General features: G+C 33.9%; 1 protein-coding gene across 2 annotated transcripts in view; it reads left to right on the forward strand.

The window, feature by feature from the left end:
- The window catches only part of LOC132758106 (chitin synthase chs-2-like), a 40418-nt gene extending 26807 nt beyond the window's left edge, over nt 1-13611 (forward strand). For both annotated transcript variants that reach the window (XM_060749614.1, XM_060749615.1), the window contains 18 exons: nt 242-1294; nt 1619-1788; nt 2129-2208; nt 2709-2817; nt 2974-3127; nt 3485-3695; nt 4122-4322; nt 4852-5016; nt 5991-6223; nt 6774-6938; nt 7480-7665; nt 8126-8294; nt 8982-9152; nt 9553-9833; nt 10622-10868; nt 11270-11379; nt 11803-11992; nt 12428-13611. In XM_060749614.1, coding sequence (XP_060605597.1) covers nt 242-1294; nt 1619-1788; nt 2129-2208; nt 2709-2817; nt 2974-3127; nt 3485-3695; nt 4122-4322; nt 4852-5016; nt 5991-6223; nt 6774-6938; nt 7480-7665; nt 8126-8294; nt 8982-9152; nt 9553-9833; nt 10622-10868; nt 11270-11379; nt 11803-11992; nt 12428-13230 — 4698 coding nt within the window. In that variant the 3' untranslated portion in view covers nt 13231-13611. The remainder of the gene's footprint in view (nt 1-241; nt 1295-1618; nt 1789-2128; nt 2209-2708; nt 2818-2973; nt 3128-3484; nt 3696-4121; nt 4323-4851; nt 5017-5990; nt 6224-6773; nt 6939-7479; nt 7666-8125; nt 8295-8981; nt 9153-9552; nt 9834-10621; nt 10869-11269; nt 11380-11802; nt 11993-12427) is intronic.
- Nucleotides 13612-14352: the final 741 nt, after the last annotated feature.

A 14352-nucleotide genomic window follows, 5' to 3' on the forward strand; every position in this document is an offset into this window, starting at 1 on the left:
AGAAACACAACAAAGAAAAACATAAAAAAACATCAAAATTGCGTTAATAGTTTGTCCCTATAAGAAAATAATTTTTAAGTGGAATTATATAGTCTTTGTACATTAAAGGAAATCTATCTGTGTATATAAGCTATATACATGTAAAATTTGAATATATTTTGAAGTGACATACGTAGTTTATTTATTTATTTATTTAACTTTTTATGAATAACGGACGGGATTCTTTAAACTATAATTCCAGGTTCTTGCCATAGAAACACTTCACACAGCCGGGATGAGCATGTTCGCGTTCTACGTGCTGCCGGCAATAGATCCACTGCGTGGACTAGTTCTTACATTTGGCGTGGGCGTGATTCCAGCATTGCTTAAAATGTTTGATACGCAGAGAGAAGAAGGTCGTAAATTCTATGTCGTCGCTGCTGACGTCATGGCGCTCGTAGTTCAAATATCGATTCTCGTTCTTTGGCCTATCAAGAATTTAATCGACCATGACAATTCGGATCTTACATGGACAATTCCAGCTTCTTTATTGCTGATATCGGTAGGATGGTGGGAAAATTATATAAATCGTTTCACGAAGATGGGAACTCTTGGAATGAGACTAAGGGAATTCAAACATAAAGTTCGACGCATGCGCACTAAGATATACATTTTTGCTAGCATATGGAAAATAATTTTGACACTTGCTTTGATGACCGTAATGATGACAGCAGGAAATAAATCGTGTCTAAGTGTGTTGTACTTTGATATCGATTTCGCACAGGATTGCCCTCATCTTGTAAACCCATCTGGAAATAACGTGGATTCAGACGCCTTTCACACAGAGCCATATTGGATCGCACTTATTCAAATTGTTTCGTGTTTAATGTGCTACCAGTTTTCGAAAATTGCATGCAAAGTCATGCTCCAGGTCGTCAGCTTTTCGCTTCCATTAATGATTGCTGCTCCAGTAATAGCTGGTCTATTTATTGCCAATTGCGAAGCTTGGAACGTTGATCAATCAACAAACCCATTTTTGCCGCCATATTTATACTGGACATGTGACATTAACGGGATTTCGCGAGGTTTCCTCGAAACGCTGTATTCTGGCTACTTTCTTCCGGTTTCGTTTCTATGGTGGCTGTCCTTTATGTGGGTCACTTTCCATATTTGGATGCCACGTGTAGAGAGACTTGTACAGACCGAAAGGCTGTTTGTCCAGCCCTTGTACTGTGGGGTGATGTTGGAACAGTCAATGATGCTAAACAGGCGCCGTGACGATCATGACAGAGGCCGTGGGCTGAGTATAGATAAAGTAAGAATGAAAACTTATTTTTAGAATTTTTGTATGGCTCTATTTGTATGATTGACAACTGTCAATTGTTTCCATTTCTAACGTTTCTATCTATCATAAGGTATGTAATAACTATGTCTGTTTGTTTGGTGAAAAATTGCGCACTGAAATTAAAGGGACATGTGCTGATGTTACAGACATAATTCGTATGCCAAGAAAGTTTTTGATATTCCGTTTTTTCTGCGGGAACTTTCTGCTTTTTCTGTTGTTCATAACGACACCATTTGGTTTCTACGATGATGAATGTATCTATCATTATGTAAATAATCAATCGAAATTTTCTAGAAACGCAAAGCTGCGGAATTTGCGAAGTTGAATGGTCCGTACCCCACCCACCTACCGATGACCCCACGTGACCCGGAGAGGCGGGAACCAGCTCCGATGATTTATGTATGTGCAACAATGTGGCACGAGACTGAAAAAGAAATGTTACAAATGCTGACGTCTATTTTCAGGTATTAGTTTTAATGAAAATCACAAAAGCCTAGACAAATTGCGCGATTTTAGTAATAAAATTAAAACCGTGTAAAGTGTACTTTGAAAAGAGTAGAAGTTTCTGATTGACGAGCTTTTTTTGGAACTTTTTAATTTGCTTACGATAACTTATAAACAATTATTTTGTAAAATAAGGCCTACTTTGCAAGATTGGCTTGTACTATGTTCGTTTTTATACATGTTGTGTACCATTTTTAATAGCTGAATAAATTTCAAACAAATAAACAACATCGAAAAGTCTATATTTTTATTTAAATAAGTCTATATTTTATTTATGTTTAATTTTTATTTCGTAATCAGAATGGATGACGATCAGTGTGCCAGAAAGAACGCTCAGAGATTTTTCGATGTGGTAGATCCAGATTACTACGAATTTGAGGGTAAATAAAAAATCTGTAATATAACAAACTTTCCGTTTCAGTCCCTATATGCTTAATCCGAGATCAGATTTCTTTCTAAAAGTTATCAATATCACATTCAACATTTAAATAAGTGACCTGATGCTATTAGTGCGCCAAAGTGGCTTTTTAGTTTAAACATATTTTATTGCATCAAATACATGTCAAATATTATACATATGACAAGTATATATCAAAAAGTAAATGTGTTGGGCAACAAGTTCTAGCAACATTAGATTAAGCCCTTAACAAAAAATTTTTTTGCAACAATGATTACTTTTAACATGTACATTAACTTTTAATATAAATATAAACTATAATGGCTGCTTATAGTAAATTTATTATTACATATATTTTAAATATCCATGTAACATTTCTATTAAAGATATACTCTGCTTTGTGAAATACATGCATTTTCAATGTTTTTTAATGGTCATATATATCAATCATATGAAATCAAATTTCTAAATTTAAAATTTTAGCGCACGTGTTTTTCGACGACGCCTACGAGCCTCACGACGAGGAGACATACGAGTATTACGTCAACAGTTTCGTCAAACAACTCGTCATAACAATCGATAAAGCTGCTAGGTAACCATTTTGAAGTCTCCACCATTTCTATTTATTTCTTACGATTTCAATTTCTTCAGATTTCCTTCACATATGAAGTACAATAAACACATAAATATATGAATCTTTTAACGAGTTTTAACTTATTACGAAGTCAATTTTGAATGCTTTTTACAGTAAGGTTCACCGAGTACCGATGCGAATAGCCCCGCCTACACGTTATCCGACCCCATATGGAGGTAGACTGGAGTGGACCTTGCTTGGTGGTAACAAGCTTGTCGCTCATCTGAAAGACAAAACAAAGATTCGAATCAAGAAACGATGGAGCCAGGTATGAACCATTTAAAACCTTTATGTCATCTAACCCTAAGTTTGCTGGTAGAAACTGATTCTTTACAAGCGACAAAATGTGACCAAGATTAGCCAACACATCCATTTCATCGTATTACGGCCTATAACTTTTCGCTTTTCAGTCAGAACAGTTTTTGAAATTCCCCGAAAATGATAAATGGTTCTGTCCAGATTGAAAGTTCAAGTCTGTTAAATTCATTTAGTATATTAAGAAAAGTATATTTAGGGTTACAAAACAGAAGCAAAACAATAGAAAAAAATCTTTAATTAAGTAATTAAATATAAAAAAACAGATGGTACTGAAATTTCTAATTCAGTCTTCTTGTTGTTTTTGTAGGTTATGTACATGTACTACCTTCTCGGCCACAGACTTGTCGGTCAGAACTTAGATGCCCGTAGAAAACAAGCACTTGCTGACAATACATTCATCCTTACACTTGACGGTGATGTTGACTTTAAACCGTCGGCAGTACAGGTCCTTGTCGACAGAATGAAAAGGAATGATAAAGTTGGCGCGGCTTGTGGACGTATTCATCCAATCGGAATGGGTAAGTAAAATGATGTCATGTCGACAGTTACTGTTGTTCATTACCAATCAATTGATAATAAATAAGCCTCAGTTGCCGAATAATTAAGGTTTGAATCCCATCATGTGAGGAAGCTATGTAGCGGGCTTACGGAAATAATAATTTACGTAGGTCTTCCTCCACCGGGAAAGGTGGAAAGTCGCCAATATGACCTCTACTGTGTTCTTGAGACGTAAAAACCAACCAACAAAATAATGCCTGAAATTTTAAAGGGAAATTTGGAAAGACGATTGTCTTAAAGACATTCTCTTCTGTATATTATCCACCGGTGAAAAAAAAATTACCATTTTATCTATAAATAATATTTTCGCTGATCGTGAATGGGAGGACAGGCGTTACACTGTTATTACAGAGCATGAAATGAAACATTTTTTGCATATTCAATAGGTCCGATGATTTGGTACCAGAAATTTGAATACGCTATCAGCCATTGGTTACAAAAAGCAACGGAACACATGATTGGCTGCGTACTTTGCAGTCCCGGATGTTTCAGTTTATTCCGCGGTTCTTCACTCATGGACGACAATGTAATGGGAAAATATGCAACTATGTCATCGCAAGCGAAACATTATGTGCAGTATGATCAAGGTAATTAAAATGTTATTTCGGTTGAAAAATGTTTTCTATAATCTATAAAAATGGTCCATTATAGAACTACATCGGTAGATATAAGAAAGCTTCAGCATAATTATATTTCAGCTACATACAAAAACTGTACCTTTTAAAGATCAACCAGTATATTTGAAATCCTTAAGGCTTAAGTAAATTAAGATACTTATGTTATGATTGACACTTTACACTTTTTGCTCTAAAAATATATAATGACAGGCAGAAAAGTCACAACTATTTTTGGATTTCTTTATAAAATATTGACCGATTCTCACAAGACATTGTCAGCTCTTTTTATTTGTTGTTGAGGAACTTAAATATCATTTCATTTTTATAAAATACTGACATATATTTTAAAAACTATTAACTGATTGAATTTAAATACTGACACATTTCTTATATAAAGATATTGACAATTGTGTATGAGATATTTGCCTATTAAATACGCAGAGATAGACCATTTATTTTTCACAGTATTTAAATTGTTAAAACTGTATGATTTATAAAGGTGAGGACAGATGGCTGTGTACACTTCTACTACAACAAGGATACCGTGTAGAGTACTGTGCCGCTGCCGATGCTTTGACCTATGCCCCGGAAGGTTTCGAAGAGTTTTATAATCAACGTCGGCGATGGTCACCTTCCACAATGGCAAACATAATGGATCTTCTTGGTAATATAATTTAAGGCCATTATTTGTAATAACATATTTGAACTAACTAGCATCAGAGAATGAACAATTGATAAGATACGGCGGCTTAGCTGAGTGGTTAACGCGTCGAACTAGTAACCTAACTTGTAGTAAAACACTATCTTTGACAAGTCTTTGTTTCGTTAAGCAAATGTTGTTATATTTTCTGGTCCTTCGGGATCATTGATGCCAGCATAATTAAGTGTTGAGAATTGAGTACCGCTCAAGCCGGTGCTAGGGGGCGTGAGGGATGTTGCACTTATTCATTATCTCTCATGTACAGACTCAATCAAACCGAATCTGCAATTTTTATGTAATTTTGTTGTGATTAATGCTTCCGAGGGATCACTTTGTTTCCAGAATTTTGTACTTCACAACAGCAGGTGTCAAGTGCCGTGTGGCAGCTGTAAAAAAGTTGCCCTGTACTTCACTTCAGTGTTGTTATATTTTCTGGTCCTTCGGGATCATTGATGCCAGCATTATTAAGTGTTGAGAATTGAGTACCGCTCAAGCCGGTGCTAGGGGGCGTGAGGGATGTTGCACTTATTCATTATCTCTCATGTACAGACTCAATCAAACCGAGTCTGCAATTCTTATGTAATTTTGTTGTGATTAATGCTTCCGAGGGATCACTTTGTTTCCAGAATATTTTCACACTTATTGCTTAACACTAGTTTGTTTTTGGATCAAGAAACGGATTTGAAATTGTTTCTATAAGCTTATACCTTCCAGCGCTATCGACCTGAAAAAATATGAAAAAATATATAAAACTTTACCTTTAACTTAACACGCATATACACTATATGTGAAATCATCATATCTAAGTTTTAAATGAATAATGAACACTCCTTTACATGATATAATTTGAATATAATAGAATTTTGCACATAATATATATCCATTGCAAATGCATTTATTTTTTAAAATTTCTAACTTTCTTGTGTCTTTTCTTGTAGGTGACTGGAGAAACGTTGTAAAACTTAATGAAAACATCTCGCTGCTATATATTGCCTACCAGATGCTTCTTTTCTGCTCATCTCTGCTCACTCCGGCCACCATTTTCCTCCTGATCACCGGGGCGCTTAACACAGCGTTCCCGGCACTTGATTTGATGGCGTCACTGGCGATTAACACTGTACCAATAGCGTTATTTCTCCTTGCCTGTTTCTTCTGTGATTCAAAATGGCAGGTATGTTTTCACAACGGAAATCTAAATTTGTTCTTTTCAATTTTACCGACAAAGTAATAAAAATAAAATGACCTCCGAGGCTTCAAAGAGATGCTTAATTAAAATTGTCCATTTGCTGTTGACAGCAGAATGTAACGGTATAGATAGTTATCGATTTGTTTAAATTTTTACCTCCCTTGCCTCAAGTAGCAATAGCGAAAGTACGGCATGGCACAAATCAGCCACCATTATATACAGAAATCCTTAGTCAGATTGTGTAGCTTATAGAAACACAATAGGACTCGTTCCTCGATCCCACCAATACTGAGCATGAAGTGTAAAATTCCTTACTTAAGCTAACAACGATTTGTCCCTTGCTTGATTTGAACCCACGCGGCTAGCAATTCTTAAGTTACTGGACTAACGTAAAGCTGCAACTCATTAAATTTTATTTCACTAATTTAATCTTCCTCTGTCAGTGCTAACGTGGTTGCAATTCAAATATCAACAATCGAATAACTAATATATTAACAGTCACTTTGGTAACACATTTGATTTTGTTTCATTTCAGTTACGGTTTGCAGAAATATTATCCGTCGCTTATGCCCTATGTATGATGATTGTGGTGGTAGGTCTTGGGCTAAACATGATTCTAGAAGGTCTCTGCTCACCTACTGCTATATTCTTGTTCTTCTTACTAGGTGTATTCATCATCTCAGCAATCCTTCATCCACAGGTCAGTTGATCTCAAGTTTATTGTTAGTTATAAAAGTTATAAAGATTTGTGCAATTTATTAGACTTGGTATTAACGAGTGTAAGTCGCTAGACAAAGGCTACAACTGTAATAATCTTCCATATAACCTTTCCAAATCGTATAATGAATGCATAATACCACGAGGTCCCTTTGTTTTGAGAAAGAAAAATAAATATTAAATAGAGTAATAAGAGTCTTGAACTGATTTATCAAGAATAGGAAAACATTATGAATATCCTATGAAAGTTAATGTAAAGAAGAGCAATATTAGTATTATAATATACTTTTCGCAGCTTTAATTTTAACCGGCATAATTTCTTTTATATCACACAATTTCTATTTAATTCAATATTCTCTTTTTCCAAATCGTCATTTTCTTCACTGTTAGCCTTATGTCAATATAAACGTGTGTACTGAATCCGGATAATTATTATGATAACTGCTGTGTATCTTGTTTTCACACATATATGCACTTGTTCTTTGTTCCATGTTCTATAAATAAACACAAATGCATTTTCATAGGAGTTTTACTGCTTACTTCATGGCGCCCTGTACTTCCTGGCTGTTCCAAGCATGTCAATGTTACTGATGATTTATTCCATTTGCAACATGCATGTGGTTTCCTGGGGAACCAGAGAGTCTGCAACAGCCGCAAACCCGAACGAGAAACCAGCACCAGCTGCCAAGAAACCGGATAGTAAAATACAGGTTAGATATTGTCAGATCGTATCGTCACTATATGATAATGGTTACAACGATTTTTGAAGTTATATGTCCCAAGTTTCAACGGCCATGTTTTTATTTCCGGAAGCATTTATTTACGAAAATTTTACCGAAAGTTTTATATAAAAATTTAAATTTTGAAAGGTTAAGACACAAATGACAGATTTTTTTCCAGTAAGCTGCAAGAAATTAAGTATTTGAACCAGTATCGAAAATTTAAACATGTCTAGCATAATAATATCGAATATCTGCATAAAATTTAGCATTCTTAAATTGATATTGAAAATTCGTACTTATTCTTAGTATAATTTTATAGGCATATTGTCTTATACAATGCTTTACATTTACTTTATCGTCTGATGTTGAAACATAAGGGCAATTATAACTGTAAGTTCTTTAGAGAGAAATATCAGAGAATGTAACCAAATGTTCTCTTCTCCTTCAGTCACTCCTCCAGAAGTTCACCAGAGATGAAGAGCTAGATAGCGATTATGGATTTTCTTTCGGGAACCTGTTCCGTTGTATATGTTGTCCAAAACCCAAACAAGACGTCAACGAGAAGAAGTTTGAAATGGTTCTTGAAAAATTAGAGACGATCGAACGAGCAGTGACTGGTAAATACATATTGTGTTAACGAGATATTAATGATATATAATCTTTTATGATATAATCTAGCTTTGAAATGGCATCATATTCACTAGCTTAAAAATCCATATTTGTATAATATCTTTATTTGATAACTTGAAATATCTTTAAGTAAGATACTCGATCGAACTAAAACTAGTTAACTGGAATACCTGTACGTTTTATTCTAAAACTATTCTTAACATTTTTTAGAATGGCAAAAACTATCATGTACACATTTTATTTAAGAACTATCCTTAATATCTTATTTTAGAATGGCAAGAACTATACATATTAGTTTAGAATGACCAATGAGATTCCCAGATTTCAATTTGTAATTTTAAATGGCCAATGAAAATTCTAATAATATTCAGTTCTTTCCTGTAAGTTTTACAGGAATTCAAACTGATTTTAGATGGGCTTGGGCCAAAAATATATAGCTTGTGATATTGTGAGATAATGGATGAGTAATATACTGTTTAGTCTTCTACTAAGGTCATAATATGAACTGACCATACTTGACACGAGATTGAAAAGAAAGTAAAGAATTTTAATCGGAAAGCATCAAATAAAATAAGTTTTAGCCCTATGGAATAGTTCGTTTATCGAAATTCTTAACATCCTTTCGAGTTATTAAAAAAATAACTTTTACATATTGATTTTTTTCTGTTTCAAAGGTCCACAGGATGGTTTAGATGTCCAAACTTATTGTGAAAAAGATGTGTCAGGTGATGAAGGGGTGAGTGTAACCTTCGAAACAATAAAAGAAGATAACACTGATGGTCTAAGAAGAAGAAAAGAGAGTTCAAAGAGTGAAAAGGATATTGCTGTTGGAAACGAATATGAAGGTATAGTTGAAGTTCGGATCTCAATTTCTATTTTGAAGTCACATGGAAAGTCTTGTCCATACAATCATGTATAGAATTGGAATTATTCAATAACATTCCTGTACAGTAAATAGGTTAATAGCACTTTAAATACCACTACCCGAATTGAAAGAGTCAAGCTTTTCACCTTACAAATAATTTCAGCAATAAAATATGTAAATGAACAAGACAAATAGTAATAGAATAATGGTTGCTTCTGCTTTTAAAATAATTGTATGGTTTGTCTCAAAGTCGCAATTTTTCTTCATTTTACTTTTGTAAGATACGTAGAACATATGAAAAGACTGATTTACAAGTATAAGATTAGTATATTGTTTCATTTTTCCATTTTAAAAAGAACATTTGATTTTCATATTTTCAGTAACAAACCCATTATACAAACCAACGCTGGTATCACACGAAGATGAAAATACACCTAAATGGTTGGATGACGCTGACCTCGGTAAAGGCCGAACACGTTACATTGGTAACGACGAGAAAACATTCTGGAAGGATTTGATTAAGAAGTACCTGCTTCCGCTCGAGAAAAACGAAGCACAACAGAAGAAAGTGCAACACGATTTGATAGAGCTCCGTAACAAAATGAGTCTAATGTTTTTCATGCTGAATGGATTGTTTATTGTGATAATATTTACACTCCAGGTACGTGTTTGAAACAATATTTTAAAAGATTTAACTCACTACAATGTTGGAGCAGTACCTCCAAGCGCTTGCCGAAATCGTGATAACAAAGTACAAAATTGTCGCTTTTTTCTCCGATTCTTACATCTTTCATTCAGATTGTATATATATTGGTGTGAAGAGATGTGTAAGAAGTCTTCAACTGCATTTCGGGAAATGAAAAGTGGAGATTTTTAGCATTTAATCATTTAAGCGCGCGCCTTGTTCAGTATATACCGTAATACAGTATATACTTTGGTGCCCCAACACTACTTTTAAGTTTCACTCTTTTTTTAAATCCGACCAGTATATATGTCCGACTTGATACTTCTTACAGTTATGTACATTTCCTTTCATATCAAAAGTACATTTGTATGTTTTAGTTAACATATTTGCATGTTTAAAAATAGCCATTTTTAATTTTTATATTCATTTGTAAAACAATTACTGAATATTATACAAAAGTTTATACTGCTAGAGTCAAAACTAGATTTAAACAAACCATGTCTTCACATAAACTGAAATTGAGGCATATAAAAATCTGGAAACAAAGTGATTCCTTCGGAAGCATTAATCACAACGAAATTACTTGAAAATTGCAGACTCGGTTTGACTGAGTCTTTTAACTCTTACACTTATACATTGTGAAATATTGAATCTTTTGCAAAATTTAAAACAACGAATGCATTTTCTTTCATTTTTATAACTTACTCTGAAAAGAAAATCATTCTTGATACACATTCATTTATTATATATATGAATTATTTCAGTATACAAACGCAGTAAAAGAAGGACACGGTCTGAGCATACCGCTGCCATGCAAAGCTACAAACGGTCGCCAGTTGACATTAGAACCCATCTCCCTGCTCTTCATGTTCTTCTATGGGATAGTTTTGGTGATACAATTTGTGTCAATGTTCTTCCATCGTCTGGGAACGGCTCTACATATTATCAGTTCTACAGAAATTAACTGTATGAAACCAAATACAAGTGAAATAAATTCCATGGACATAGCAAGTTAGTACTTTAACTACATTTGACATTTTAACATGAAACTCATTATTTTAATGTATTTATCGAGAAGATTCGAAAGTGACAAAGTAAACCACCAACTTGTTTTAAAATTCAATTTATAGGGGAGATTAATGATAAATCTGGAGACATAATTTATACACATTAAGTATTGCATCTTATTTTAAGAAGATTAATTCAAACTCTATCAATATTTCTCATCAATATTATCTCCTTCTCAATCATCGATAAACGCATAAGAAAACAAATACAAAAAAACAAAACTGCAAGGTATGTTGATGCTTAACATGGAAGCTGTACACTCCCGTCATTTATGTACAAAAGCGTCATATACAAGTCATTTTGTAAAGTTGTCCATATTTAAGATATTTATTCTAACGTAACAGGTAAAATAGCTCTTGTAAAAGAGATGCAACAAATGGATGACGAAGATGATAAAATGTCTGTAACTACCACAGCCAGTAGTGATGTTGATGAAGATAGCAGTATAACGCAGGTACTTGCCGTTAATTACACACATAATCTAACCTTTTCTTGGACGATTTAAGGTGATTTCGAATGCATACTTTGAATAGATTCATGGGATACATGAGTAACAAGTTTTTTCCGACATATTTACAGATAATTTGATAGTCTCATGCTTTACATATGCGAAACGATCTACTCTACTTTAATTAGTTATGCAAACGCCTTACTAGAAGTGTAAAAGAATCTCCTGAAAATGGAGGAACTTTATCAACTAAAAAGTAGGATCGAAAATATCGACATACTCGTAATTTACAGAATTTGCCTCGACTAAACAGATTTCATGAAAGAGCTGATTTGCATAAACATAAGTGACCAGTGACATAATATCAATATACAAACGCACAGTTTACAATGAGAATGTATTGCTAATGATAACAATTATTTTTCAAAGGACGACTCACCAAAGATGAAGAGACGAAAAACTGTGATAAGGATAACAAAACGTAAGCGGCAGCAGCAACAGCATCAAGGTGAAGTCCCAGCTGGTGGTAATCTTGGCAGTAAGTTTATGAAGAATTTTATGGACCTTGCCAACGACTTACGGAAAGAGAGAGTCAGTGAAAGCAGTTCTCATAGCCATGGTAAGTAGACGTTTTCAACATTGAATATTTTCAGCACAATGATTAAAACGTACGCAAATAAGACAGAATCTGCTAAAAATATATTATTAACAAACGTCAATTTTTTTTAAATTCATTTTATGTTCATTGACTAAGTGCATTGATTTAAACTATCGAATATGCTTTTTTTATTGGCATGTCTTTCTTTGCAAAAGCAAAAGAATTTGGTAAGTTTTAAGCGAAATTTTAAAATGGTGTAACATTGTTTAACAAGTTGGTCTTCCTAGTAGATATTCACCCAATCAAAACTTCTAACATTTCCTCCCATTAATGTGGCTTACTTTTAAAATAAAAGAAAAAAGTGTCAGTCATTGTTTTCTCAATATTGTAAAATGACATTATTAAAACAAACTACAGAATGCACTAAATAATTAATTTAATTGAATATGTTTACAGGGAGGCTTGCAAGAAGACAAGGAAGTAGTGGTAACAAACGAAAGAGTAAGAGGGCAATGCGAGCCATTAATTCTATCCAGCATGATAAAGATAAGGTTCTGAAAAAAGCTGAAGCCATTGAAACAAAATGGCAGAAGATTTCCCGCAGCAATCGAAACGGGGGAGACAACTCTATGAATAAAGTGGATTCTTGGCTCCATCTTGTAAGGGACGTGCTGACACAATCTAGAACCAGTCTAAACACTATTGGTGAAGAAGACAAGCGCAGTTCACTTCCATGGAGAAATAGATTAAGCAGGGCCAGTTCCTTTGAGACGGTGACTCAAGATGAAGTCAAAGTCCGGAGTTTACCGAAACGAGCAAGTTTTGCTGGTGCTTCACAGCTTAATATAATTGCCGATGATGAGGAAGACGAAATTATAATCAACCCAAAGAAGAGAGTCAATCAAACAAACATTCCAGTGGATGTTTATGATAATACTGTGCAAATGCGTCACAAGTCAGACATGAGTACAAATAACCTGTCGAGAAGGTCAGAACCATTGTTGCAAATTCCAAAGGCCCCTGAATTTAATAGACCTCATTCTTCAATAACGCCAAGAATTAGCGAGGAAGATGCACGTGCAAACTCTATAGAATCGGAGTCAGATATTTCTGACCCGTCTGAGGCAGGTTCGACATCTCGGGCAGCTTCGGTTACCTTCAGCAACAATCATGAATATATAGGTACAAATTTCCGAGAGGCAGGGAGTAGAAGCGTGCCTGCGCCGGATGACGTTTTCATTGTGAATGAAAGTAGTTGATAACAAACCGTTGTATTTTTCCAATTTTTAGACTGAATTATAAGAAGACGTCATTTTATCTGCTGCAGGTCAGTGTTTGAGATGAACATGTGGTTTTTCTGTTTTGCAATATGAATGCATGTGATCTTATTCATTGCTCAATACTGATTATGAATATGATTGGCAAGAAAGAGAAAATATCGTTTTGGTTGCATCTGTGAACGATTTTATTATGTGTGATCTAGTCTTGACTGAACAAAACGGTATAAAATCGATGATTTTCATCTGGGTGACTGAAACATTTAGTGCCAGTGCTGTACATATCGAGTACATGGAATTGTGATCTTCATGTATTTATTTCGAAAACTTACTTTAAGTGATTTTATGCCCATCCAAGGGTATATAGCGGGTGGACAGATGAAAGTCAAAATAAGATGTTACAGTTTACTTCGTATGAACGATAACTTACACATGTGTCCCTAGATAATTTCTGTAAATATATATTGGAATTTACCGGTAACGTTCAGATTATAAAAAAGAGAGAGACAATCATCAGATATATATGTTAGCCTAAACATTTTCCAACATCAACTGTTGGTCAATTAATATTATAACAATCTTTTGAAAGATATAGTCAATTCAGCTCAAATTGCCCATGAAAAAATTGGCATAATTTCGCTTGAACTAGAAGTGTATCAAACCACTGATGTTTATTTTATTGATGTTATTATTTATATTAACTGTTATATTTGTAAATAAATTACAGGGTAACCATATGTATATAAACTTCGTTTTCTATTGATGTCAACAATGCAATTGCTTTCCTTTACATTTATGAAATAGAGAGTATAGAAGTACAAAAAGGACAAGAGTTACCTTTAAAAAAGGGGGGATAATACAATTACTTTTTGATATATTGGTGCCAAATAAGTTGAAATGGTTCATAATTCAAAATGATTTTCAAAATAAATGTGAATCTTTAGAACACTCTTTGGATATATTAAACAAATTACGATTTTAAAAGATTGAAAAAAACCGGAATGCGATTTCCAATTTTGATGAATATTTTTTTAACAGCATTGTAAAATGCATCTTGATCAATTATAATATGATTATCCATATGCAATTAATTTATCAATAAGA

The sequence above is a fragment of the Ruditapes philippinarum genome, unplaced genomic scaffold (assembly GCF_026571515.1).
Source record: "Ruditapes philippinarum isolate M1 unplaced genomic scaffold, ASM2657151v2 ctg1416_1_1_1_1, whole genome shotgun sequence".
NCBI classification, from domain to species: domain Eukaryota; kingdom Metazoa; phylum Mollusca; class Bivalvia; order Venerida; family Veneridae; genus Ruditapes; species Ruditapes philippinarum.